Source organism: Micromesistius poutassou, assembly GCF_964030765.1.
Source record: "Micromesistius poutassou genome assembly, chromosome: 22".
In the NCBI taxonomy this organism is placed as follows: domain Eukaryota; kingdom Metazoa; phylum Chordata; class Actinopteri; order Gadiformes; family Gadidae; genus Micromesistius; species Micromesistius poutassou.
In genome coordinates, this window is record NC_140292.1 from 1,407,618 (window position 1) to 1,435,081 (window position 27,464).

The 27,464-nt window shown below is 46.7% G+C and overlaps 3 protein-coding genes across 5 annotated transcripts; 2 read left to right on the top strand and 1 right to left on the bottom strand.

Moving 5' to 3' along the window:
* Positions 1-1,607: 1,607 nt before the first annotated feature.
* On the top strand, positions 1,608-17,299 carry helb (helicase (DNA) B). Of its 2 annotated transcripts, XM_084486216.1 has the most exons (16): positions 1,608-1,915; positions 4,125-4,484; positions 4,845-5,035; positions 5,385-6,230; positions 6,529-6,718; positions 6,991-7,132; positions 7,576-7,700; positions 7,878-7,962; positions 8,088-8,147; positions 8,264-8,387; positions 9,668-9,826; positions 10,464-10,613; positions 11,036-11,506; positions 13,427-13,556; positions 13,925-14,477; positions 14,937-16,399. In XM_084486216.1, exons 1-16 carry the CDS (start codon positions 1,717-1,719, stop codon positions 15,103-15,105), a joined length of 3,954 nt encoding a protein of 1,317 aa, XP_084342342.1. In that variant the 5' UTR covers positions 1,608-1,716; the 3' UTR covers positions 15,106-16,399. The 2 variants fall into 2 exon arrangements, with proteins under 2 accessions (XP_084342342.1, XP_084342343.1); XM_084486217.1 differs by lacking the exons at positions 13,427-13,556; positions 13,925-14,477; positions 14,937-16,399 and adding an exon at positions 16,864-17,299.
* A 737-nt stretch (positions 17,300-18,036) lies between these two features.
* On the bottom strand, positions 18,037-20,583 carry cdnf (cerebral dopamine neurotrophic factor). The gene is made up of 4 exons (XM_084486221.1): positions 20,375-20,583; positions 20,057-20,184; positions 19,459-19,600; positions 18,037-18,917 (listed from the first exon to the last, which is right to left on the bottom strand). The coding sequence occupies exons 1-4, from the start codon at positions 20,442-20,444 to the stop codon at positions 18,730-18,732; spliced, it is 528 nt and encodes a 175-aa protein (XP_084342347.1). The 5' UTR covers positions 20,445-20,583; the 3' UTR covers positions 18,037-18,729.
* Positions 18,798-26,851, top strand: hspa14 (heat shock protein 14). Of its 2 annotated transcripts, none has more exons than XM_084486219.1 (17): positions 18,798-18,941; positions 19,469-19,591; positions 19,966-20,134; positions 20,594-20,799; positions 21,076-21,156; positions 21,273-21,355; positions 21,469-21,517; positions 21,612-21,717; positions 21,831-21,921; positions 22,432-22,536; positions 22,919-23,080; positions 23,756-23,911; positions 24,306-24,408; positions 24,842-25,057; positions 25,781-25,942; positions 26,422-26,489; positions 26,702-26,851. In XM_084486219.1, exons 4-17 carry the CDS (start codon positions 20,743-20,745, stop codon positions 26,778-26,780), a joined length of 1,518 nt encoding a protein of 505 aa, XP_084342345.1. In that variant the 5' UTR covers positions 18,798-18,941; positions 19,469-19,591; positions 19,966-20,134; positions 20,594-20,742; the 3' UTR covers positions 26,781-26,851. The 2 variants fall into 2 exon arrangements, with proteins under 2 accessions (XP_084342345.1, XP_084342346.1); XM_084486220.1 differs by having other exon boundaries at positions 19,509-19,591.
* Positions 26,852-27,464: the final 613 nt, after the last annotated feature.

Consider the following 27,464-nt stretch of genomic DNA (forward strand, 5'->3'; position numbering starts at 1 on the left):
ATACGCTTATTTTACTGTTTACTCTACTGATACGTTACTTTACTATTACTGTTATACACGCTTTGGATAAAAGCGTCTGCTAAATGCCCTAAATGTAAATATTATCGTTTACATTATTATTATGCATTATATATTTATACATTAGTTATGTAAATAGATAATAATAATAATAAACACTTTATTATTTTGTTTATTAACCTGATCTTAAATAATCTTGACTTACCACGTGTTTAAGAGATGAGCCCTGTAAAACCAATATTAATTTAAACAGTAAAACATGCAGGCTGGCTTCTCCCTTAGGGATAGGGTGAGAAGTTCAGTCATCCGGGAGGAACTCGGATTAGAGCCGCTGCTCCTTTGCTTAGAAAGGAGTCAGTTGAGGTGGTTCGGGCATCTGGTAAGGATGCCCACTGGACGCCTCCCTTGGGAGGTGTTCCAGGCACGACCAGTGGGGAGGAGACCCCGGGGAAGACCCAGGACTAGGTGGAGAGATTATATCTCAACACTGGCCTGGGAACGCCTCGGGATCCCCCCGTCAGAGCTGGTCAATGTGGCCCGGGAAAGGGAAGTCTGGGGCCCCCTGCTTGAGCTGCTGCCCCCGCGACCCGACCCCGGATAAGCGGACGACGATGAGGATGAGGATGGTAAAACATGCATTGTATTAGTTAATAATGCCACTTTATTTGTCTGTGGCATATACAGTCATAATCATAAAGCTGGTAGTGTCTGACTTTAACAAAAGTATGGATGAATTGAGTGAAGTCAGCCAGTTCTCACTGCCAGAATACACATCATGAGAAGATAAGGAGGGGGAACCGCAGGAGGGCGTCTCCTCTCTCCTTCTCTCCTCTCTCACTCATACCTAAATGAGGCGGTCGGGGGTTCAACTCTTGTAACGTGTGAATGAGGGACACGTGTAAATGTCCCTCCGAGTGCAGACACTTGTTGACCAAGGAGAGCCAGGTAACATCAAGTGTTTAACATTTGGCTTCATTGTAACAATACTTCATTGTAACAAAAACAATACTACTTAATTATACTTATAATCTAAGTGAACTGAGAAATAGGCTGATATCATTGACTACAGAGGAATGTCTGGTCGCTGGTCAGCCCAGGACCCTCTGAGGTGTTATGAATGACAAAGGGACAGGGCCCTCCCCACCCTGTTGACCTGGTTATTTTCCACTATTATTCCAAACATATGGCAGAGATATCCTTTCAAACCTTCATTATTTTCTACCATATTACCAGCTTGCAGATGCACTGAATGACCTTTTCTGTAGCGCTGCTGTTTACAGTGAACACTAAATCCGCCACTAGGTGGCAGTAGCGGCGCCTAAGAATTATGATTTCGGGCGGTATGGGGGAACTCGTGTTGTGATTTGCTGCGAAGTTACCCATGGCAGTTACAGTGAAAGGTTGTTTTCATTATGCAGGTTTGGATTTAGTTCCATTACAATATAAATTATAATTCTTATTATTGTTCCACGACAGTGGAAATTAAGTGTATTGAACGTGTCAGCGTTTAGCATTCGGCCTGACAGCTGACCATGACGTCACAAGGATGGCTTCAGATAAGCCCCGCCCTCTGGTGCGCATGAAGCGGCACAGAGGGACATGAAGAGTACGCGCGTTTCTTGCCGCGCGGTTGCAGTCAGACGGGACTGTGTCTCACAGGAGCGGATCCGTTGAATGACCCGATGAACGTTTGAAGTTATGGCTAAATCCAAGTCTTTCCTAGAAGGTTACATTCTGCCGGAGAAGGACCGGGTCCGGGATGAAGCGGCGAGCGGCGACGACTCTGAGGGGGACGGCGATGAGGACGCGACCACAGAGTTCCTGGACATGGAGATGTCCAACTCTTCCTCAGACACAGCGTGGGTCGACCAGTCGTCGATGCCGTCCAGGCGTAAAGGTGATGCGCAAAGTTGCTGTTAAGAATCGTTTGCAAATAATTCCCAATTTTGTGGCGCAACATAGAGAAGCTGTTGTTCCTCACTCCCAGCAAATAAGTTTCACTTTCGTTTCACTTTTGCGATATAAGCTGCAAGGGAGACAGCTGCGATATATCACTCCCATCGCAAATGTTGGTCATGACTCATGAATGTAAAAAAGGTATCCTGGCTGAGCCAATAACAACAGGTTTTAACCAGTAAAGGTTATTAAGTAAGGCGGCATTTATTAATGTTGCAATGTGTAATATCCCCTTTTACAATACTTTTAAAAGTGTCCACTCTAAACAATTGTATGTTCCTGCAATAGAGGAGGCTGGTTTCAGACCATAGCACCCTGGGTGTCATCAACTAGGGCTGTAGCAAAGTTATCCTGAGGAAACGACGGGGGGTGAACAACCTCAGGGGTGTGACATTGATTAACATAATAGGTCTCATTTAAAATATGGCATGGCGTCTCTATTTTCGCCTGCCTTTCTGCTAGTGTAAACAGTCACATTTTCACGCCTGGGGATCAATACATTGTTATTTTTTGTTTTACTTTTAGGCTACACCTATTATGATACTAAATAATAATAACCCATACCCCAAGATATCACAAAGCTTACCATTATGAACCATAATTCACCAGCCTACTTAAGCTACTGTATAAGAAAACCCAACCACACAAGACTGTATTTACCAGTTATATTTCCAGAGTGAACAAGATGATGGGTTCTGCGTTCTGCGGTGGGTGTGTTCCAGTGAACCTGTGGTTGTGTGTGTTTTTGGCGTTGGTTACGGCGATACAGTGACCAGGTTTGCACCAATAAATGTTCGAGCAAGTACTTATGACTGGACATCCCTAGGTCACCGGCGAAGTCATTACAGTATTAATTTGATATTTGCTTGCTTCAAATCAGTAGCCTGCTGTTGCAATATTAGCTTACTTACACTTTAAACTTAAGCTTAAAGACCGGGTAAACCAAAAATAATTATGGGTTTTGAGTTTATAATACCACAGGAAAATATATTATTAACCACCCTGCCAAATTTGAAGGACTAAAAAAATCGCGAAGTATATAAAATTATGCTTCAAAGTTGATGAAAAATGAGCAGTAATCCCTGGCTCAGGACGGTGGGGGCGTGTGCGCTGCAGGCCAGGAAACCACGCCCATCACCGGAGAGCCAACTGCAAACTGACAATTCAAACCAGACTCGTGAGCGGTAAAACCATAGACGGGTGAAACCACAGAATGCTAGTGCGCGGTTAATGTATTTATACCTAGAGGGCAGCAGGGGGCGGGTTTATGTGAGTAAGACCGCTTTACGTAACGCGGTCCTCGATGTAGACCCGCCCATTTTAAACCTGCACACAGAACATTCTCTGAGGCCTAGCTCCTCAAGGAAATGATGAATGGGAAAAATATTTTTTACATGTTTTGAGGGACACATTTAAGGCCTAATTAATATGATAAGAAGAAAAATACTGAATTTGGTTTACCCGGTCTTTAATAACCAAGGCAAGGCCTCATTTGAAAGTGTAGCATAATTGTCTGCTTTAAATGAGGTTTCATCTCGTGTGTTTAAACGTTTGTGCTCACCTTTCTTTGAAAATAAGTTTGTCAGAACCTGACTTCCTTCATTTTGTCTTCTCTCCCTAGCTAGGGATTCTTCTTCTCCTTTTACCTTCTAAGAGCCAGACTTAAATTTCTTAAACTGTGGGGCATATTGCCGCATCTCCATCCAGATAAAAAAAGTCTCACCGTAATAAGCATTAGCAAGGTGCGATTCGCGGTGAAATCAGATGGACTGAACCATTTTGCGCTTTTTGCAAGGGGTGTTCACAGACTAGTCACAGCAGTCTTTACTTTTTTGGAATACAATGATATACCAATTTATTAAACTAACTTCATCATGAAATGTAGTTATGTTATTGAACTATTTGAACAACAACCAAAAAATACTTGAAAAAAATAAAAAATAGTAAAATAGTAATCTTCCCATGGGGAGATTATTAGATTAAATAGTATAATTAATAATTAATTAATAGATTAAATAGTCTGCCTTTAATCTCAGAATTCTGACTTTGATATTAGAATTCTGATTTTAAATTCACATGTTGCCCTAATCCTCCTCCGTAGCTAATAATCGTTCCTCTGTCTCCTGTATTTTTTTTCTCTCATTCTGCAGTCCTATTCAAGACGTTCCGCGGAGATGAGCTCACGGTGACGGGCCGTTTTTCCCTCAGCGCCCCCTGGTGGCACATTGCCTGCCACACACAAGGCGGCAAGCATAACTTGACCGTACAGGGCTCTGCTTGGTACAAGGTACGCACAGACCTGGACAAAGACGGATGGCGCCCCGTTGTATCCCTGTTTCTGGTGGCGTGCGGTGTGCCACAGGAATCAATCCAACGTTTCTTCGAGTGGTTGCCCAACGAGCAACTCGTTACCATTGGCAACTTATTGGAGGTCCTCACTGGATTCGAGGAAAACTCTGACTCAGACCTGGCGCAGAACATGAACATCAGTAAAATGGTTTCAGCCTCAGGTAGGCTTCTGGGCAACTGTTGGGCAAATATTGTTTCTTTGGTCTGTGAGAGAGAGAGAGAGAGAGAGAGAGAGAGAGAGAGAGAGAGAGAGAGAGAATTTATAACAATTATGGTCAGATATTTGGGTAAAAACGGTACAGTAACATACAAATAATGATACACAAACTAACAATAATCCATAAAACCAACAATGATCCGGGGCCTCAGATGGGAGTTCTCCCTGCAGGCTGAAGACGAAACGATCAGATTTACTTTCTCTGGTCTTGAATGTAGAGGGTAACCTAACAATGGCTGATTGCTCAAAGTGCCATGTTATCCTTAAGCATGCAATCATTCTGAATAACTCTGTTCTGTTTCAGCGGATGGCAGGCGAGTGCGGGCATCCTTCTCGTACCCCAGGGTTATGCAATACTTACCGGTACTTTTACCGCGGCAGTTTGAAGCTCTGCTTTCTCCGCCGAAGGACGCTAATAGGGACCACGTGGATCGCCTACTGGCCCAACTAGAAGACATCATTAAAAAGGATGTGTGGAAGTTAGGGTTTTCTGAAGTGAGTGCCTCTCTAAATATATAATAACACGACCATACGTTTAATCTCTGCAGTATCTATTGCAGTCTTTCCCAAAGATTGAGATTTAAATTGGGTCGCCAAATACATATGAATTTTTTTTACACATTAGCATTTAAAAAAAACGTTCAGGTATGTTCATTTATGCACAAATTCGTTCTTCTCATGATTTTATAGATAAGGCAGATTGTGAATTGGGTTGCAATGGTTTGTAATTAAAAAAAAAAAATTCCCCACAAAAAAAGTTTGGGAAACACTGATCTATTGTATTGACAACATGCTGACCTTCTGAACTTTGACCTCCACCCCCTTCCCCTCCTCCCTTCTGAAGGTAATGAGTAAAGAACTGAAGTTGGTGCGCTGCGAGGCCCAACGCAAAGTGTTTGAAGATTGCGGCTTGCTCAAGGAGATGCCGTGTCTTCAGCGCAACGCCCTGTGGGTCTACGACGAGGTGAAGAGGCACTGTGCGAACACCGGCAGCACCTACATGGAAGAGGTCAAACTCCGTGAGCGTTTGAGAAAAGTTACCGGTATACCGGAGACACAGGTGTGGGAGGCTCTCTCGTTCCTCCGGGCCCAGGGGGTGATGATGTTGGACAAACGCAAAGTCGTGCTTCAAAAGCTGCACGAGTACGAATCGGGCATCGCAGACAGTCTGCGCCATCTCGTGGACGCGGAGCAGTGGACCATTCCGATAAACGCCGAGGAGGTTCTGTACGCTTACGCCCAGGAGAGTCGGAGGGCAAAGACGGAGAAAGATCCAACGATGGATCTTTCGGCGCTTTCCCCCGCGAAGGTGGATCAGCTCCAGCTGCAGGCGGCGGAGATGATCTGCTCCAACCCGGTCACCGTCATCAACGGCAAGGGCGGCTGTGGCAAGACCACGGTGGTCAGCCTGCTGTTCCGGGCGGCGGTGAAGAAGGGACGCTCCGCTTCGAAGGAGTCGGCCGCCGCCTTCGCCGACGCCGAGGACCCCGGCGAAGACCCCGGGGAACACAAGAAGGGGCCCTTCCTCGGAGATGAGCCTGGCGAGGGCCCCCGAGGAGGAGGCCAGAGTGGATACTCTGTACCGGACGATAAGCTTTTGGAAGAGCATATCCTTTTGACTGCCCCCACTGGCCGGGCAGCGTCTCTGCTGACGAAGAAAACAGGCTTCAAAGCCTTCACCCTGCATCAGGTAGGCTGCTGTACGGGCACTCAAAGACCTCCTGAACATGCTCTCTCTGCCAGGTGCTTAAGTTTGACACACTTTGTAAAGGCAGATGGGAGACAAGATTTGAGTCTACCACAGCAGTCCAGCTGTCGACTTCAGACTTGTGTTACGTAAATGACAAATCACTCAATGTTTATCTGCTTCGTGTACGATTGCTCATCATTTGTGGATTTGTAAAAAAAAAATATATATACTTTTTGAGTTTGTACGGACGGTTGATGCATCTTCATCTGCTCTCTCAAAACCTCATGTATCTCCTCAGGTGATTTGGAGGTGCAATATGGCAGAAAAAAGAAAAAGAGAGTCAAAGACGTGTGAAGACTCGGTGTGTCCCTTCCAGTCGGTGCGTGTCCTGGTCCTGGACGAGGGCAGCCTGGTGCCGATTGGTCTCCTCCACGCCGTCCTCTCCAGACTCATCGACCACGGCAAGCTCCAGAAGTTCATCATGCTGGGTGAGCGTCTCAGGAATCAGTGGAATCATCGTCAGACTGTCGTACATGTACATGTGTTTACATTTGAGTGATTTAGCACTTGTACTCACAAGTGAGCCGGAGTACAATGAAGCCGTTCAATCCTCCGACCAAAGAAGTAGGTGAGCTTAGAAAAAACGCAAAAACATTGAAATAAAGTGAGCTGGAAATTAGCTAAAAGTTTGCTTCATTTACTAGTTTATAGATAGAAAAGTATATTATCACTGAACCTGTCTGTGTGTGTCTCTCCTAAGGCGATGAGAGACAGCTGCCCAGCATCCAGCCAGGGAACACCCTGACGGACCTCTTCTACAGCCTAAAGGTGGTCAACCACACCGTGGAGATGAAGACCAACCACCGCTCCGAGTCTGAACTCATCGTCAAAAACGCTCAAAAGTTTGTGGCTTTTAGTCGCCTTTTATTAAGAAGTGGCTTCATATTATCTTCAACTCTTACTTCATCTAGGGAAGAGTTAAGGCTTAGTTATAGTCTGACGTGCGGCTCCCAAAAATTGTAACCTTGCGTCGAGGCGACGCAGCAGCAAGGGCTAGGATAAGGGCATCTTATCCTAGCTATCCTGGTTGTATACGGGGAATGGGTTAATCTAGTGATTGTTAGTGCTTGGCACTTGGTTCTATGAACATCCTTACTGTACCGACAGAGACATATTGTTGTTTCTATTTCTTCTGACAAATGTACTTTGGATCGCTTTGGATAAAAGTGTCTGCTGAAATGCCCTAAATGTAAATGTAAATGTAATGTCCTATATCCAAAACGTGCTAGTCTGCTAGTAAGCTGCAGAAAAACAAAGTCACTGTTTTCCCGCCCTCTGTCTTCAGAATTGCCGACAAGGAGGACATAAAGTTTGACCACGTCGTGAACCTCCCCGGTCCGTTCAACATACCCCTCGACAGGAAGTTCATCCACATCCGTCTCCCTGACAACAAGAACGAGGGCGATGACGGTGAGTCCAAAGTGTATTTATTTATAGGTAACTGTCATATATAAAATTCAAATCTGGCCCACTGTCGGGCCGTGCCATTGCATCTAGTCAGTACTAGTAGATATGTAGTCAAAGTAGGTAAACATGGGAGATTAGGTGGAGAAATGCGGAGATTCCACCATTCTGTTTTATTTTCAGATCTACAACAGGCTGTCAAATGGCTGATAAGCTCAGCACCTGGGTTGGATGATCATTCAAAATCTCAATTCATTGCATTCAGAAGGTAAAATAGTAATACATTTATCTATCGAGCTATCTATTAATACAGCTTCTGAGAAAAGAAGAGGTATTCTAGAACACATTGGTCCAGTCTTCTTATAAATAACAAATAATTGCTCCTCTTTTTAGGGTGGATGTTGACTTGATCAATGAACTCTGCTGTACCCACTATAATCAGCACACAACCAAGTAAGTATTAACCATTCTGTAGAATACAAATGTGACTGACTTTCATGAACACCATTTCCCACAATTCTCTGACGGGTTTTTTCCCTCACTTTTTTTCTCCCATGCATTTCCAATAGAGACTATAAACGCAAGCTTAAGTTTCAGCCTGGAGACAAGGTCTGTGTCACCAAGAATGGCTTTATTGATCAGGAGGACGCAGAGGCCCTGGAAAAGGATGATGGTGATGGAGAAGAAAAGATGGTAAGAAATCCTGATGATGATGAAAAACAGGAGAGAACCTGACTCTGCAACAGAGAGATATTGTCCATCACTCAGGTCAGTGACCGGTCAACAAAAGTGAACTCTAACCCGCAGTATGAATTGTCATTTTCTGCTACAGCTTGAAAAGACGCTTGAATCTCTCATGAACGTGAGACTTCAGATTCAAAGCAACTCTCTGTGAATTTGAGATACAGGCCATTCACGAGCAGGGACCGCTTGTATGACATTAGTGGTTGGCGAGGAATGTAATCATTGCTTAACAGTCAGATGTGGTTTCGCCTCATTCCGTTTACATCCCCCTCTCTGCCAGAGCCCTGTCTCTGACCCCCTCTGTTAGCTGATGACACCTTCACCCTCCCCTCACACCTGTCCCTGCCAGACCTCTGTCTCTATCCCCCCACTACTCTTATGGCGCATTTCTACCGCAGGGTACGCTTCGGACCCAGCACGCCTCAGCCCAGTAGTGAGGGTGCGGTAAAGCCCAGCTCTGTTACGTGTCTTTTTTCCACCGCCACCAGTACCCTTATGGTACCCTTATGGCGATAGCCACGGCAGCTATGTAAGCATCATGATCTCATAGCAGCCCGACACAGTGTAGCCTGCTAATAAATCTATGAAGAAGAAACGCGCACAATGAACAAAGAGCAACAATGTAGGACGTCCAAGAAGGACGGCAAACCTTTGTGCGCCATTTTCTTCAATAAACGAACCTAGCGGGTATTGTGTTTATTTGTTATCCCCCTGGCGCACGGAAGGGACAATTCTGGCGACCAATCAACGGACGGCGTGTGTAACAAACTTGCCGGGACCCTTTCAGGCGTCTCAGTACCTCAACGGAGGAGTACTGCGAGACGAGAACGGCTCAATACAGCTCATTCTGGGTCACTGACACTTTTCTGTAGAAATCTGTAGGGTCTGGCAACAAATAATAAAAATGGCCCAACTCGAGGGGCGGCACCAAGCATGCATTTGAAAATATCACTGCATGGCGCACGCACACTACGATAGGTAATGATTTGGAGGTAACTGATGGCTCTTGTTTCGATATTCTGTGTTTTGTGATGAATTAAACAGAAAAATAACTGGTGTGCCCGAAGGATCGGACGCAGAACAGAGAACCACTGAAGGTTGCGTCTGGTCTACTGGGTATCCTGCGCGAGCCCACGAATCAGGCATTGAACGAGGGATTGGCGCGTTTGAATCCTTGACGGACGCTAACACGCTGATCCCTTTCTCTCTCCCCCCCCCCCCCCCCCCAGGACCACACAGAGATGGGCGGACAGGGTCAAGGGAAGCGCGTGCTGACCCTCAAGGCCCGGTATGCTGAAAAGATGGAAACCCAAAGAAATCCAGATGATGATGATGAAAAAGAGGAGAAAATCCGACTCTGCAACGGAGAGATATTCTTCATCACTGAGGTCAGTGACCAGTCGACAAAGTGAACTCTCACCGGCAGTACAGTGAGTCATTTTCTGCTACAGCTTGAAAAAACCTGTAACACTTTATTTGAAGGTGTCTACATAAGAGTGACATGACACTGTCATAACTAGAATAACTTGCCCAGGTTTCAATCCCCACCATTTGTTCATTTGTTCAAACCCCACCATTTGTTCAACACACTGATTCCTATTGGGTTACCGTTATTCAAATCAAGCCAATCACATGCGGCTTGTGATTGGCTTGATTTGAACAACGGTAACCCAGTAGGAATCAGTGAGTTACATCTTTTTGTAGGTGAACAGGTAATGGTTTGGAGGTGACTGATGCATTTGAAAATATCACTGCACGCAATTGGATAACACTACGATAGGCAATGATTTGGAGGTAACTGATAGCGCTTGTTTCGATATTCTGTGTTTTGTGATGAATTCAAGAGAAAAATAACGGGAGTGCACGCAGGATCGGACGCAGAACAGAGAACCACTGAAAGATTGTTGTGGTCTACTGGGTATCCTGTGCGAGCCCACGAACCAAGCATTGCGTTTGAATCCTTGATGGACGCTAACACGCTGATCCCTTCCTCTCTCCGTTCGCTGTTCCCCCCCCCCCCCTCAGGACCACACAGAGCTGGGCGGGCGGGGCCGAGGGAAGCGTGTGGTGACCCTCGACGACCGGCTGGGCTGCACCGTCAAGGCCCAGTACCGGGCTCTGATGCGGGGCTGCAAGCTGCGCCACGCCTGGGCCAGAACCATCCATACCTTCCAGGTGCGTGTGTTCAGGTCTCCTTGTGTTCAGGTCCCCTTGTGTTCAGGTCCCCTTGTGTAACGGCCAGGTGGACAAACTTTTTTTTTTCAGTTTTTTTTTTTTACATTTACATTCAGGGTGTTTAGCAGACTAACCCTAACCCTTATACAAAGCGACTTACAATAGGTACATTTGTCAGAAGAAAGAGAAACAACAATATATCTCTGTCGGTACAGTAAGGATGTTCATAGAACCAAGAGCCAAGAACTAAAAATCGCATGGTTAACCTTCGTAACCTTCGTAGCTTGCTAGTGAAGCAATGAAAACTCCAGCTAGGTTTGCCAGTGAGGTTTGCTTTGGTTTGACCATCACCACTCCTGGACCTCAGGCCTGGTTTGATCCATTATCTAGTAGTCTGTGTTTCTAATCATCTCCCACCCCAGGGTTCCGAGAGCGAGACGGTCGTGTACGTGGTGGGGCCGAACGGCTACCAGACCTGGCGGCACGTGTACACGGCCGTCACCAGGGGCCAGAAGCGGGTCTACGTGGTCTCCACCGATGCGACGCTGCAGGGGGCCCTCAAGCGGAGGGAGACCCCCCGGCTCACGCGCCTCGAGGGCCTGGTCAAGGAGCAGGTGGTGCAGCTGGTGCAGGCGTCCCCCCAACTCCAGCGCGACCACCGCGGATCGCCGAAGTTCACTTCCCAGATGTCCACCCCCCAGAAGTCCACCCCCCAGAGGTCCACCCCCCAGAGCTCCACCCCCCAGAGCTCCACCCCCCAGAGGTCCACCCCCCAGGTCCCGCCGCGGCAGACTCCCGGTTCCAAGGCGATCGTTCCCAAGCGTTTATTGGGGGCGGGAGGCCCGGTGGAGGGGGCTCCGGAGTCAGGTTCACCTCCCAGAAAGAAAAATAAAGTGAGTGAACGGTGTGTTTCCCACAGGAGTAGTAATTAAGGAAACCCAATAAGCCCCGGATATGGCACTCGTCAACTTCCGGTCTGGAATCCTATGATATTGTGCGTGTGTGGTTATTACCAGGAAGTCCAGTATGTTTTTATGACGGGATATCCTTTCTGCAGTATAGATCACTGGAGACGCCATGTCTGTGTGTGGCTGTGTGTGATGTCCTGACATGCTCCCAAGGGTGTGGGCTAGGTGTGAGAGGGGGGATAGCGGCTGTTAGATCTGGTCCTAGAGGTGTCAGGATGACCAGAGGTGGGAGTGAGGGGAGGGGTGAGTGGGTGTTGGGATGAGAAAGGCATTTGTTAATTCTAAGGGCCCGTCCACACGGAGCCGTTTTTTGGTTAAAACGCAGATGTTTTGCATCGTTTTGGCCGATCGTCCAAACGAATCCTGTAAACGCATCGCATGAAAACTGAGTTTTCTGAAACCAGGTCCCAGGGTGAATAAATTCACAAACGCAGCCCTTGAGTGTTCGTCTGGACGGCCAAAACGCATACTTGCGTTTCGATGATGTCATCGCCACACCCCTCGAGCGTAACCTCTTGTAACCTGTGACGACGTCTCATAACAACAACTATGGCCGACTACATGCTCGTGTTCCTGCTGGAGAAGATATTGTGCCTATTAGGGTTACTATCGCAAAATTAGTGGTGGGCATAGATTAATTTTTTTAATCTAGATTAATCTTGGAATTAATCTAGAGGGCGGCGGCGTTGACGGCAGACGGCTGGTACGCGTCCGCCTACCGCCGTACCAAGGCGGGCAGCTTGGAGGAAGATTTGGATTATTACAACAACAACAACACCAACTATTTCGACGCTCTGATGTTACGATCAACCCAAAACGTGTCATAGCTCACCCAAGTTGTTTCTATTATCATTGCTACATTGTCTCCAGCATATGGCGCGATTATGGACAGTATATTTTATTAAACACTCAGCTTCTGGTTAGTTCAACTTTGAGAATAGATTAACGGCGATATTTTTTTTATCACCCAATAAGAGTCTTGCATTAACGCAGCACGTTAACGCCGATAACGGCCCACCACTACGCAAAATATTATGCTCCTGTGCCACCACGCTGAGCAAAAAAGACTGATGGACAACCACATAAGCCACATTTTACAAACAAACAACAGCCATGCGTGCGCCAATTGAGACGATCAAAAGGGTTGCGTTAACGCTTTATTACTTGAGTGACCGTTTCCGGTGAATTTCTAAAACTAAAACAGCGCCACCTATACGCCTGGAACATGAAGTAGCGTGTTGAGTCGTATTGAGATGGATCCGTGTGGACGCAAATGTTCTTGAAACGATGCCAGGGAAAACGGAGAAAAAAAAGATCGTTTTGGTACGTGTGGACTTGGCCTAAGTTGAATTAACCCAGACGTAGGAGTTTGATCAAAGGGTAAACACAGCTGGAGGAAGCATATTCAAATTCAAATGAAGCTAGCATATCAATGACCAGACCAAGGGTCTGGTCATTGATATATGTGTGTGGCAGGAGGGTACAAAGAGATGTGTTGGATCATGTGGGGGTATTTTCCTAAAACTTTTCTATTCCAACTAATATTATGGCTTTGCCATTGTGTAACAGGATCTATATTAGTTGATCGTTTGTGATTACCTCCTAAACTATATTATTTCAAATATATTATGACTATGCCATGGTGTAACTGATCTATATATTTGTTTTTGACGAATAAGGTTGTTATTAGACATATCACCGGATGACCAGGGAACATGTGTTTACAGCATTCAGATGGGGGTATTCAAATGAAGCATGGGATACAGAGCGGGCGCAGGAGGGGTGGGGGTGTGTTCAGGACACCTGCCCAGGTGTGAAATATGACAAAGACCTCATGAATTGCAGTTTGCTGATTTGCCGATACATCGAACGGGCGGAGTTATAATGCATTTAGAATCCGGGAAAGGACACAGCCAATTTCCATCTCTGTCCCAAACTGAGAAAAACTTTGAACCAAGAGCCATGCTGAGCAGTCGTGAGTACCACCCTAAACCTATGCTATTTCAAATATATTAGGCCTCAGCCGTTGTGTAACTGTTCTATATATTTGTTTTTGACGAATAAGCTTGTTTAGACAAATCAACAGATGCCCATTGTTATTATTGTTACTATTTAAGTGTAGGCACAATGAGTAAAACTAACCGTCCATGCTATGTGTTAGGTCTTTTTGATACTGGGTCTTCTGGACTGACTCAGAGAGAGCCTCTTGGGGATCTGACCAATGTGGAGACTCTACCTAGAGACTATTTTATACGTCTAGTAGGTCTGCATTCAGGCATACATATATATGTTAGTAAATCTATTATACTTCATATTTCTTTTGTTCTATTCTTTTTTTCATAGGTACACCGACCGTATCGACTCGTGGTGCAGGTGTAACGCCTGCGAAAAGACCGATCAAAAAAGTAACTAGTTTGCTGACTCCTGAGACCATGCAGAGGGTGATTGCGATGACGCTCAAGGCAGAAGCAGAAGCAGCAGCTGAGTGCGGCCGTGAGCCCACAACACCAGAACAGGCTGACCCCTCAGAGGTCGTCAGCGGCCCCACTGTTCAGGAGCATCGTAAAGATCTGAAGAATACCTCCGAAACTGGGTCGACCACACTGGTCGTGGCTGTCCGGACACAGCCAGCTTCTACCCCCGGTACCAGCAACGCTGACCCAAAGGCTGTCCGGTCACTACAGCCGTCTACCAAGCGCCGCATCCGGTCACTACAGCCGTCTACCAGGTGGTCTGGCCGGCCACAGCTGACTTCTACCCCTGGTGTCAGCCGGACACAACCGACTGGATCTAAAGACGCTTTGAACATTTCATGTGGGTCGAGTCGTGGTGACGCCGTGGTCCGGGCCGCGGGGGCAATCAGCGCACCTGCGGACAGGGTCAGCGAACAAATCAGGTCAGAACAAGATGGCTATGCTATGTGTATGCTTCGCATTCTGAAACTCGAGCGTGAAGTTCAAATCAACGATGGAATAGCTCGTAAACGTTACAGGACCGATGCCCTGCGGGATAAGGATGCGAAGGGAAAATATGATGAATGTTTGTCTGTGGCTCTGAAATGCTAAAGTAAACGGCCGAATCGTACGGAGGAGATGTCATTCTGATGCGAAGCGTAATAAAATAGTTAGAGGGAACTCCAAAGCATTGGCTAAGATACTTCCCCTTCTCGCAGCCATACACAACGACGGTCAAGAGACGTAGGAGAAGCGGTCCTTAGTCACCTTGCTACATTGGTTGTTGTAAACGTTGCTTTAAGAAAAAACACTGGTTCTTTCTTTTATCTTCCATTATCCTTTTAATAATTTGTGATGTTCTGTTTTTATTATTAATAATTCTTGATTTTTTTTTTTTTCAGATGTCTTGAGCAGATGATGAAGGAGTTTTCTGACGTTACCGGTATGGCAGGACATATGCCAGATGGTGATACAGATAGTGACGAATTGTGTAGCATCGCAGCATCTTTTTATCGGCCACGCCGAAAAAAGAAAAGAAAAAGAAATCAGGTTCGCGTTCGCGTGGTCTGACATTTACCAAGATCGGAGAGGCGCTTTCACTCTAACCACACCAGTAGGCCTACTTAAGCCAATCAGAAATAGGGTAGGGGCTAGTCTTGGGTTTTGGCCAGTCATATCGATCCAGATTCAGCAGTCACTCCATGTGCGAATGTGTTTTGTGTTTACCATCAGTGTTTGGAATAACGCTGTTTAAAAGAACGGCGTTAGGTAACGCCGTTATTTTTTCAGTAGCGGGGTAATCTAACTAATTACTGTTTCCGTCGTTACAACGCCGTTATCGTTACTGAGTTATTGACGACGCCAGTGGTCCATCCCGAGTTATTGACGACGCCAGTGTAACCTGACTCTCGCCAGATGAATTTCGTTCCGCCTAGCTCCACTCGTCCATCTGGGATCACTCCATAGAAGAAGCTTTAGAAGGCTGGGCCTTATCAAAAATCCTTGCATATGATTGGATAAACCACTTGTCCGTCATCTTTATTGACGTGCTACTTCAACCACACACCTCACATCGAAACCAACCCGTGACGCTTGCTTCCTCGATGCGAGCCGTCTGAATCAAAACAGACGCTTCTCCGCTACGTCACATCTATAAAAATCCCGCCCGGCGGTCCTGATTGGCTCTACCATTTTCTGGTAGTCCCCAAATACCTCTCTCTCTCTACCTCTCCATTCTTCTGTAACGTGTGTCTAATAGTGTGCGATAGACAAGCGGGCAGGCCGATAAAGTGTGCAGACTCTAGCCGTATCTGTCGGTCTCAGCTATCGCCACACATAAGCTATCTTCACCCAAATACAGAGTGGTACCGAAATGCGAAAAGACCAAACATTGTAACGAATGTTGTAGACAGTATACGGTTGGCTGTGCTGTGTCAGCAACAGGGAAGCCAGTGTCTGTACACACGTGTAGTGTTGCAAAAGTGTGTACACTGTCGTGAAGTGATACTCAGTGTCCTATAGCGTTTCAGATTCCGACAGACCTCCTGGGTGGATAGCTTCTCTGAAAGTTTTAGCCAGTATTAATGTGCCGTCTACATCTATACCTAGTAATGACTTAGACAGTTGGTAGACATGTATAAATATGACCCACCTTTGGATGGTGTTAATGCATTTGAGACAGAGTATGAGACCCCACACTCTGAATCTAATAAAAGGAGAAGACGTGAACAACCTGACCCTCCTTTTAATACCCCTAAAATATGTGGAAGTGAGTGGTTACAATTCTGATGTGTGTATATAAATAATTGTATATATACTGTGACTGTTATCTTTTTGAAAACGCTTGTGTAGTATCAGCTAAATAAAAAACTTGACAATATAAACTTTTTACTCGTCTTTGTATTTATTTTCAAAAGGCATGTTACATGTTACAACCACAGATACACGACTGCACACATAACAGTTCATGGTCATTACAGACAGATGGTTTTACACTACTAACAAAGTCTGGGTTACGTCTGGGTTAATTCAACTTAGAATTAACAAATGCCTTTCTCATCCAAACACCCACTCACCCCTTACCCCACCTCTGGTCATCCTGACACCTCTAGGACCAAATCTAACAGCCGCTATGCGGCAGATTATGGTGGCAGTATTACCTGGTGTTACACTTCTAGATCTTTACAAGGCAAGCTCCCTAAGTTTATATTGCAATAGATGCATTTCTGGAAAGAGTAATGGCATTCTTCTATCGTAGATTTTCTTCACTAATTGGATAGACGCTACCGGTCCTTTAATTGCAAGCTGTTGTTTATCACTTGTTTTCAGAATCTCGATGCAGCTCCAGCAACCCTTCCTTGGCAGCCCACAAGACCTGTTAACGCCCAAAAAACACCAGTCACTCAATTGACAAACGACATGGATCCCACCGATCCCTCAATTGGATCCAAAGATGGGAGAAGTGACAATTGTTGAGGAACGTATTCATCGTTCAACCGTCAGATATGGTATCTCCTCATTCTGTTTACATCCCCCTCCCTGCCAGAGCCCTGTCTCTGACCCCCTCTGTTAGGTGATGACACCTTCACCCTGCCCTCACACCTGTCCCTGCCAGATCTCCACCTCTGACCCCCACTTTTAGGCCCCGTCCACACGGAAACAATTTTTTTTGTGAAAACGCAGAAGTCTTTTCAGTTTTTTTTGCGTTTGGGCCGACCGTCCAGATGGATCCGGCGTTTTCGGTGCCCGAAAACACACTTTTTTGAAACCAGGTCCCAGGGTGAAAAAGATTATGCATTTATGCGTTTTCGTGTTAGGAATCGGAATAGGAATCAGATACGCAAACGAAGGTTTAACAACTTTCTCCTCCTCGACTGTATGTTTGTATACAGCGCGCAGGCTTGATGTGCATGCGCCGCCTCGGTCGTCCTTTTTTGGTGGAGAACCAGCGCCACACAGTGGCCTTCAATATGTACTACATCATTTCTACAGCTAGATGCGTTTTTGCAATGAGTCCGTTTTTACAGAGATATTCCTGAAATGCCCCCCCCCCCCTTCACCTTCATCCTGTTCTCCTCCTCCTCCCCAGACCTCTGTCTCTAGTCCCCTGTGGTTCTTAACAGCCCAACATCAGACCCCCCACAGAACAGGCCTGGGGCCACAGTCACCCAGGTGTCACAACCAGGTGTGAACAGGTTATGATTTGAGATAACTGATATTCTGTGTTTTGTGATGAATTATGGGGGAACACAGAGGATTAACACTCAGAATAGGCGAGCAAGCCAGGTGTTAAAAAGAGGACTACATAATCTGAACTTCTTCACAATCCTTAAGATTGTGCATCATTGTCTATTCAAACTGCAAATCCCAGAATTGGATTGTGTTGGAGTATCAACTGTATCGCATTACTACGTTTATTATTGTGTTTCTTTTAACCATTTGGATTTATTGTCAATTGAGAGTTGGTGAATCATTTCAAATCTAACTTGTAAAAGTGTGAGGCAAATGCCTCTTTTTATATCTATGTCAGATGGAACTTTTTTATCTTTATTAATTCAATTTTAAAACTCTAATGTTAACTTGTGTGTTATGCCAAGTTATTTTTCATGCTGAATCATGTGCTTCATGCATTATATACAGGGTATATAATATAGCCTACAAACGGGAAGTATGTGCAATTTGATGTATACTATATATACTTTTATTTGTAGATGAGTAAAAATTGTAACTGGACTCAGACTGGATTGTACTGGAGAAGTGAAATAAACAATCAGATGAACCACCAAAAAAATTAACATTGTCAAACGCTTCTTTATATGCAACCAATACTCACACACGCTACCGCCAAGTCTGGTCTTATTCACAGTTGGAGGAGACCACCAATAAGTCTGAAGTTGTATTCTTATTTTTAAGTCTGCGTTTAAATAATCATTTTCAAATTATTTAAGTGTGTTTATTGATAAGTACACATAATCAGTTCTATAACACAACTCTTCTTGATTTATTAAGATTGTCATTCATTGATAATTGTGATGTCTTCTGACCATAAACTCAACTGTATAAGATAGGTTGCTGTACTGTCAGGCTGGGCAAGACACCATTGTGCATGTGCACAATATTGTGCATTCAACTTTTCATTCATGTGGACTTTGTAGTTTGTATCACATTTCGACACAGTTCGCCCCTGTCCCTGGATCACAGGCCCGTGTGGTGTTCATGTTGATCATGTTGGTGGTGCTGGGCCTTCTCCTGGATCAGATCCACAAACTCATGTTTCTCCAGGCAGCCACGGCACTCCTCTCCCCAGGACGACAGCACCCTCTTCAGCTCGGCCACGCGGAGCGACAGCAGCCCTGCGCTGCTCAGGTCCCACAGCTGCTGCTCTGCGGAGGACCAAGAGAGAGCCGGTAAGTGGACTAGTGACGGGTCATGGGGAGAGGGGGAGAGGGCTGTCTTAACAAGTGTGCGGTGAGGGGGGGGGGGGGGCATTAAGGAGACTATTTTATCCAAAGCGACTTACAATCCATTTGTCAGAAGAAAGAGAAACAACAATAGGCTATATATCGCTGTCGGGAAAGATGTTCACTCGGCTGGTAAAGGCTTAGGGTTTATGTGACACAAGGATAGGTTACTATCATGATTGGCGATGCCCCCTCAAAGATATGATGACACATTGCAATTAATCAATCCAGTTATTTATAACCCCGGAGTTAGTCATTCATAGTCATGATTATGTGATGAGATGGGGTAACAATGGTCGTCTTGTGTTCTACACAATATAGTTCTTTCAAAGCCCACTGGCTGCCATAGTCAAGTGGGAGTTAAGAAAAAATCCACCACGACTGAATTGTCTGTTGCTCAATATTTGCAAGAATGCCATGCTTTGAGTTGCGGTGGCTTGCTTCGCTTCCGACAGGAAATTACCATATTTCAGTTCACATATCTGTTTGTCGGTGCTGCCGAGCCGCTGGCAGATCTTGTCCACCGGCACGTGGGAGGCCAGAGGCCGGGCCACGGACGCTGTGACGCGGGTCGCTGCATCGCTGCTGGCCCCCAGGTAATAGCACTACTAGGACGACACACACAAACAAAACACAACGTGTTTCGAGACTTTAACATCGATACATGGCCTAACACTGTCGCTTGAAGGACCAGGTGTCCCTACATTCTTATGCCTATTTTGCTATAGGCCTACGATGCAAATATTTAAGTCTTTACAATCTTTGCGATATCTTACAAAAAATTAAACTGAGCTGAACGTCAAAAACTAATATTTTTGTGGGTCACTATCTTAGTGGGTCACTAAGTGTATTTATCTAAATACACTTTTGTAGTATCTCCCTATAGTCATGTCCTGTGCAACATGCGATATGAAACTCAAAACATACAGTTCTACCCAGACGACTCTGATAACCACGGCGGCCTGATCAGAATTTCACAGAACCAGAGCCGCTCCCATCCCCGGATCCTCCCCAGATGATGGAGATATGATGTCGGGCATTCGCTGTGTGTCTTTTCTCACCAGTCTTGACTCTTTTCCCTGGACCTCAGCGCACGCACTCACTAGCTCTTCCTCCACCAACGCAGGACTGAGGTCTTGGTGAGTGGACAACAGGGAGCCGTATACTCGTTGCAGAAAGCCCACACACACTAGAGAAAGTATTGTTATTGCTTTTAATAAGATCAGACGGTAGCACTTGTGGTAACAACTTTTTTTTTCTTTTCACGATTGCAATCCTGTGTTTTTGTGAGGCGTTCACTGCGCCTGACATTAGTTCCAGCTTGTGCACAATAACCTATTAATAACTTTGTTCACGCACATGCTTTTTGAGGGGCTAACCTTCACAGTCGCCTGCCGGAGAAACTGAAACAGCTCTTAGCAGAAGCACAATGGCAAGACAGAACATCATCTCTATATATATAATAAGTACAACTACAGTCCAAACAAATAATAAACCCCGAGAAATTCACTGTAGCGTTTTGGGAGTACACCGCAACACGCAAAGGAAGCGGCTCCAATTCTATTTATAACGCGATGAGCGCTTTTTCACTCGACCAGGAATAGAATCCAATTGGACGGAGCCGCTGAGCGTCCTGGAGCATCTGATTGGCGGAGGCGACCTCGTCTCTCTCTGATTGGACGGACCACCCGGAAGCAAGAACCGGCTACCACATAGCAGCACAGCATCGCCGGAAAAATCTCTAAGCATGGCTGCCATCGGAGTCCACTTTGGTTACACATGTGCTTGCGTGGCGATATTTAAGGTTTGAGAATATTTGGAAAGTTGTGAAAAGTGTTCGCATGATGTTTTTAAACTACTAATCCCGCGTTTGGTGTTCGGAAATCGGGCACACGTGTCGGTATTGTGGGCTAGCTAGAGTGGCGCCTCACGTCAGCGGTTAGCTGCTAGCTCCACTGTAGTTCTTCTTTTACACTACAGAGACTCTGTGTGATCAGGAGGAATGAGACTGTGAGCCAAGCCGCCAAACTCTTGAACCCACCTTTTTCTTCTCATCTTCTTTGATTTTTCTTCTCTCTAGGATGGGCGGGCGGATGTGATCGCCAATGATGCCGGGGACAGAGTCACCCCCTCTGTGGTGGCGTACAGGGAGACAGAGCAGGTACGACCCCCACCATGCCCCCTTACGTCCACATGTATTCAATCAATGTGTCTTATTTGTTAAAATGTGCAATCGGGCGGTTCAATGATTCCTCCCCCCCCCCCCTCCTCCTATAGATTGTCGGCATTGCAGCAAAGCAAGGGCGAGTCCGCAATGCCACCAACACTGTGGTCAAAGTCAAACAGTTGTTGGGCAGAACGTGAGTTCATGTATATTCAATTCATATAGGTTCTACATACATATGTGTATGTCCCATCGCACCGCGATTTGATTTCACATTTTCCCCCTGTGGCGTCTTCTCTTTATGGACAGCTCGGCAGACCCTGAGACAAACGCCCACAAAGCAGAGAGTAAATGTCCTGTGAGTATCTCTCTCTTATCTACCGCCATATGTCGTGAACATCATCTGTGTGTGTCGTGTGACGCCGAGGCTAACCAAAGCGTCGTGGTCCCAGGTGGTGAGCAAGGGGGAGAAGCTGTACTACGAGATCACCGCCGGAGAGCAGACCAAACTGGTCACGCCCGACGCCGTCGCCAAGCTGGTCCTCGAAAAGATGAGAGGTGAAATAACGTCCTCTCTCTCTCTCTCTCTCTCTCTCTCTCTCTCTCTCTCTCTCTCTCTCTCTGAACGCTTACGATCGACCGTATGTCCCTTCCCCTCCTCTTCCCCACAGAAACGGCTCAGTCGGCGCTGGGCTCTGACGTCACGGACGCCGTCATCACTGTGCCTTTTGAGTTCTCCCAGGCCCAGAAGACCGCCTTAAGGTATGTTAATGGTGCCTTCACGTGCTATGGAAATGATGGTGAATACCAAAAGCCGACGTGAAAATTGCAGATGAATACCCCCCTCACGTCGTCATTTCCACTGGAGAGCTCATGGAATATTTTGATACACGAGCTGCCGAGATGAGATTACCTTTGACCCTTTCAACAGTAACAGGTCAGGATCTGTGGTTCCGCCGTGTTTCATTTCACTACAACAACAAAAGCACTCGAACACAACGCACTCGTAATTTCCAGTTCACAAATGGAAAGGATCATCTTTTCCATAGCACGTGAAGGCAGCATAAGTCATCAGCATTATCATATGCTCCCAGGTAAAAGCTTCAGGGCCCGATCCCCCAAATGTACACAGCCTCACCTGCAGGCATCCTCGAGCAAGATGCGCCTTAACGACCCGTATATGAAGTCCCTGTCCTTTGCTTTGTATATTACCTGTTTGCTAAATGGCAAAATGGAGAAGCCAGTGTAATGGTTTTCCTTCACGTCCTGCAGGGAGGCGGCGGAGGCGGCAGGCTTCAACGTGCTGAGGCTGATCCATGAACCTTCTGCCGCCCTGTTGGCGTACAACATCGGGCAGGAGTTCCCCTCTGGGAAGAGGTAGGCCTTCACCCACGCCGTGTTGACCAAAGAAGAAGAGTGATCTTTACACATGCACTTGTTGAGATGATCATCTGTATTGATATATGGGAAATGTGAGTGTCGGCGCAGAAGTAGAGGACAGTTATAATAATTGCGCCTACACAAACATTTACGAATTTGGAAAAATACAATTTATAAAACTGAGTAGTAATGTTAACTCGTAAATGTAAACATTGACAGTTGATGTAAACATTGATCGTGTATGCTACATTTCGGTCATGAGGTAATTATCGACACGAACGAAAGGGCATGTTTTAGATTGCACCATCTCCACATCATCGATCCAGCTTTAAGCGTCCGTCCTCTTTAAAACGGGCTCCCATGTCTCCAACCCCTCCAGCCACGTGCTGGTCTACAAGCTGGGCGGCACGTCCCTGAGCGTGACGGCGCTGCAGGTGAACGGCGGGATGTTCCGGGTGCTGGACACGCTGACGGACCACAGCGTGGGCGGGGAGAGCTACACCGACGCCCTGGCCCTGCACCTCGCCGCCGAGTTCAAACGGTGAGCGGAGGGGTACGCCACGGCGGGGGAATGAGGAATGCCACTTTGTGTTGGAGATGAGTGAAATGTTCGAACGTTTCGATTTTTAAAGAATGTCTTTTGAAAAGACGTGAAATGAATCGTTAGTGGACGCTTTGGAGGAGGGATGAGTGTCATGTGACCCACTGTCACAGGCTGGATATAATCTGCGATTTTATTGGTCAAAGTATTGTGATGAATCAAAACAGTTCACAACCATATCCAGACCAACTCCCTTAAACTGCGACAAAGGGCCACGATGTTTCAGAAAGCATATCCAGGCGTTTGGATTCTAGTTGCCGGTCTACCTGTAGGCAATCGTTTGTGCAAGATGACCCCTACCCGCTCACTAATATCCTGTATCCAAAAACAAACTTTCCAAACTTTTCCGGTGTCAGTGCTTAGGGCTCAGAGTTTTTCCATGTCTTCAGTGGAGCTTGGGGTTACGGGAGTGTTGTGTAAAGCGGGCTAGGGAAGCCTGTTGAGAGACTGTTGTTAAGGATTATGCAAATACAATTGACTTGACTATGGCAGCCAGTGGGCTTTGAAAAAAACGATATTGCGTCAAACCCAAGACTAAGGGTTAGTCAGCAAGTCTGCCTCACCGTCAACGCCACCCGTGGACCTTTTTACTCAGTGGTTGTGCTCGGCCCGCAGGTCCTTCAAGCAGGACATCAGTAAGAACGCGCGGGCCATGATGAAGCTGACCAACGGAGCGGACCACGCCAAGCACTCCCTCTCCTCCCTGACCTCGGCCAACTGCTTCGTGGACTCCCTCCACGACGGCATGGACTTTGACTGCAACGTCTCCAGGTGACGCCCCCCAGCCCCCCCCCTCAGTGCACCTCCTTCATGTACTTCTCTTAATGTTTTTCCTTGTCTTTGCCTTGTTTGTCTCCAACTTATTTTACTCCTACTTTTTTTGTTGGCAAAACAATTAACAATTTCATAACCGTCATAAACTTGAGCATTTTTACCTCCTTTTTTTTCTGTATCACTCACTCGTACACATTGCCCGATATCAGCCAAAAATGTGTTGGATGAAAAAAAACAACGAGTGTGTCAACATAGTTTGTGTTGACACGAGAACAGGACCCTAAATGGAGGGTCAGGTGGGTCCTCCTGACCCTCTAGACCAGGTGGCTAGACGGTTCCATATGTGTTACCTGTGGCTCCCAACCAACCAATGTGTGTCTTGTGTCCACAGAGCTCGTTTTGAGCAGCTCTGCTCGTCCCTGCTCAGCAAGAGCATCCAGCCAATCAAAACCCTGCTGGAGACGGTGGGGCTATCCGCCGCAGACTTCAGCCAGGTACAGCGTGTGTGTGTGTGTTTGTGTGTCGGAACGACTACCATTCTGATACTACACCTTTTGATAGCATTTCAGTGTGTAGTGCGCTCTAACATACCTCACGTGTGTGTGGTGCCCTTTAAAGCACCCAACATGTGTATGTGTATGCGTGTGTAGAGGCCTTTCGGCTCAGCTCAGGAGGTAGAGCGGGTTGGCTGGTAACCGGAAGGTTGCCGGTTCGATCCCCGGCGCCTCCTAGCCGAGTGTCGGGGTGTCCCTGAGCGAGACGCCTCACCCTAACCGCTCCCGACGAGGCTGGAGTCGCTTTGGATAAAAGCGTCCCCTAAATGCCCTTAATGTAAATGTTAACGTACCTCGCGCGTGTGTAATGCCCTTTAACGTACCTAGCGTGCAGTGCCAACATCTAACCGCGGTGGCACGTGTTGACCACCAGGTGGTGCTGTGCGGCGGCTCGGCCCGGATCCCGCGCCTCCAGAAGCTGATCCAAGACATGTTCCCCGACGTGGAGCAGCTGTGCTCCACCCCCCCGGACGAGGTCATCGCCGTGGGCGCCGCCCTGGAGGCGGGGCTGCTGGCGGGCAAGGACGGCCCCTGCCCCGACGACGAGTCGGTGGCCGTGGAGGTGTGCTCCGCCGACATCCTGGTCAAGGTACGCCAGCCGGGGCGTGTGTGTGTCTGTGTGTGTGTGTGTGTGTGTGTGTTTGTCTGTGTGTGTGCGCACCTGTAGCCAGCGTAGAGCAACAGGCCTACCTCTTATCTGCCTCCTTTTAAAGGTCCCTCATTATACCGCCAGGTCTGAGTGTGATTAGCCGTTACGAGCCGTTTTGAAAATCTGCCTCTTCCTCTGTTTTTGGTGACATCTCAAGTGGGCGTGTTCACCTAGGTGGACACGCCCACTTGTGATGTCAGAAGAGGCAGATTGTCGTAATGGCTAATCACACTCGCACCTGGTGGTATAATACGGGACAGTTTAAGATGCTTTACACTAAAGCTTCAATATTCCTGCTCACTATGTAGTTTTATCGGTGTCACTGCAGAGAAATAGGAATAACACGGCATAAGCCATACAATTGTAAACACTTCATCTGCTTTCTTATCTGTGCAAAGGTGAAGGCTTTAATTAACGCTTCTGTGCAAAATTATGTAAAGTCAAACTGGGAACGGAAAATGCATCTTTGTTCAAAAAGGAATATTTTTAAGTGTGATTCGGTCTGTATGTCAAGCTGGTATATATGAAGACCGCGCCACGAGTTAAAACGTTACCAGAACGCAACACTTTATGCTAGGAAAGTGGGCGGCTAGTCTAAGCCAATCAACTCACGTCAACTCTGTTTCGCGTCCTTCGATTGGCCCGACGATCGCACGACCACAGGAGCAGGACGAATCAGGCGCCGAGGTGTTCAACGTGCTGCTGCCGTCGGGCACGCCCCTCCCGGCCCGCCGCCTGCACACCCTGCAGGGCCCGGGCACGCTGTCCTCCCTCTGCGTGGAGCTGTACCAGCGGGTGGCGCTGCAGCCCCAGACTCTGGCCCGGGTAGGCACCAGGACCCCGGTCCTCTCATCTCACGTCTGTTCCAGGGTACTGGGTCCGGGTGGGACGGGTTTAGACCGCGATGCTGCGAGAAGAGCAGGCACAGAGACGGTTACGTCCTGGAGATGATCTCCACGTTCGATACGGTGTCAAGTTTTAAACGATTCAGGACGTAGTATTTGCATTATTATTAGTATTATCACACAGTAGTTTTAATGCCAGGTTGTTGTTTTTTTTCAGTTTAACCTCGGAAATTCATCAAGATAGTTGGAAGGATATTGAAATTGACGTCAAACTTTATCTGCAATTATTAAGGAGCAACGCTGCCCGTAGGGAACGATGGGACGGTAGCAGGGCTCCGAGACAGTTTTGTTGTTGTAAAAGTCCAACCCAATGTTAGGAATGAATGTTTATAGAGAGGCGATGACTAGCTAGTGGCCTGATTATCCCCTGCCCTCTAACTGGTGCTTACTGGCCTGCAGATCGTCCTCCGAGACCTGGAGCCCAAGGAGGAGAACCACGACATCGACACGGTGTTGACCATGAAAAGGTACTGCTGCTGCTTCTGTTCATAGAGTAGTAGCACTTGGTGGAAAATCCACCTCCTTCGGCGTCGAAATGCAATTCATTCTCTGGATGTAATTGTGAATATACACAACAAAGTGCTGTTTTTTTCATAATTCACTGTCAAATATCTATCGATTGTATCATGTGTATATTGTCTAGAAGTTTTCCAATAATGTGCATGTGTGTGTGTTCCAGGGACGGCTCCCTCCATGTGTCCTGTGTAGATCAGAGCAGTGGCAGGTCAGAGGTCGTCACCATAGCAGCAGCGTCCTGAGACCAGCCCCCCCCCCCCCCCTCTCCTGCTAGCACACTGTGTACAAAGTATTCTCTTTTTTCCACTCAATAAAACGTTTTCAGACCCAAACTGTACTTTCACATCTGTGTTATTGGTTTTTGTTTGTGGTGCAGAGGAAATCAACGCCCAACTCTCTATCTATTCAGTTATTTTACAAATGAGCAGAGTATCTCATCTGCCGAGACATTATCTGTTAAAGTAAATTGGAGTTTGTCAAATCGCATGTTATCAGGCGACCAGCATATGAACACAAACTATTGGCTCAAGTCACTGTTAGGTCAAATGACATTCTCACAGGTAAATCCATTTATGTGCAGGTGTCTCTTAGACGTTTCTACCGCCGTTGTGGCTAATATTGGAAATCAGATTTATTAATCTAGCAACATGTGTCTCCTAACCCTAATGTTTTGGGTTCTTATGGGTTGATTATCAATTAACTGTTTTGTAGTTTTATCTGTAAACAAAAAAAACGTGTGCCCAGCCTTGAAATTCACATCAACTTTAGAGCTCAGATGACAAAAAAAAAAAAGTCTCATGAGAGTGTATCCGTGACCCCATTCGCCCTCCCCTCGAATACACTTCTCTTCGCCTGCCCATAACTCTCCTCCAGATCTCCCCTATATTTTCCTCCTCTCCACCCAGAGCCCCACCTATCCTGAGCCC

Excerpts from the sequence above, each read along its gene's own strand:
- cdnf (XM_084486221.1), bottom strand. The coding sequence starts at position 20,444 with ATGATGTTCTGTCTTGCCATTGTGCTTCTGCTAAGAGCTGTTTCAGTT. Across the intron at positions 20,185-20,374 it reads TCCGGCAGGCGACTGTGAAG|TGTGTGTGGGCTTTCTGCAA; the intron begins GTTAGCCCCTCA and ends TACTTTCTCTAG. Across the intron at positions 18,918-19,458 it reads GATATGTGAACTGAAATATG|AGCAGCAGCTGTGGGACCTG; the intron begins GTAATTTCCTGT and ends GGTCCTCCGCAG.
- hspa14 (XM_084486219.1), top strand. The coding sequence starts at position 20,743 with ATGGCTGCCATCGGAGTCCACTTTGGTTACACATGTGCTTGCGTGGCG. Across the intron at positions 21,518-21,611 it reads AAGCAGAGAGTAAATGTCCT|GTGGTGAGCAAGGGGGAGAA; the intron begins GTGAGTATCTCT and ends TCGTGGTCCCAG. Across the intron at positions 24,409-24,841 it reads CCGCCGCAGACTTCAGCCAG|GTGGTGCTGTGCGGCGGCTC; the intron begins GTACAGCGTGTG and ends GTTGACCACCAG.
- helb (XM_084486216.1), top strand. The coding sequence starts at position 1,717 with ATGGCTAAATCCAAGTCTTTCCTAGAAGGTTACATTCTGCCGGAGAAG. Across the intron at positions 7,963-8,087 it reads CAATTCATTGCATTCAGAAG|GGTGGATGTTGACTTGATCA; the intron begins GTAAAATAGTAA and ends TCCTCTTTTTAG. Across the intron at positions 10,614-11,035 it reads GAACCATCCATACCTTCCAG|GGTTCCGAGAGCGAGACGGT; the intron begins GTGCGTGTGTTC and ends CTCCCACCCCAG.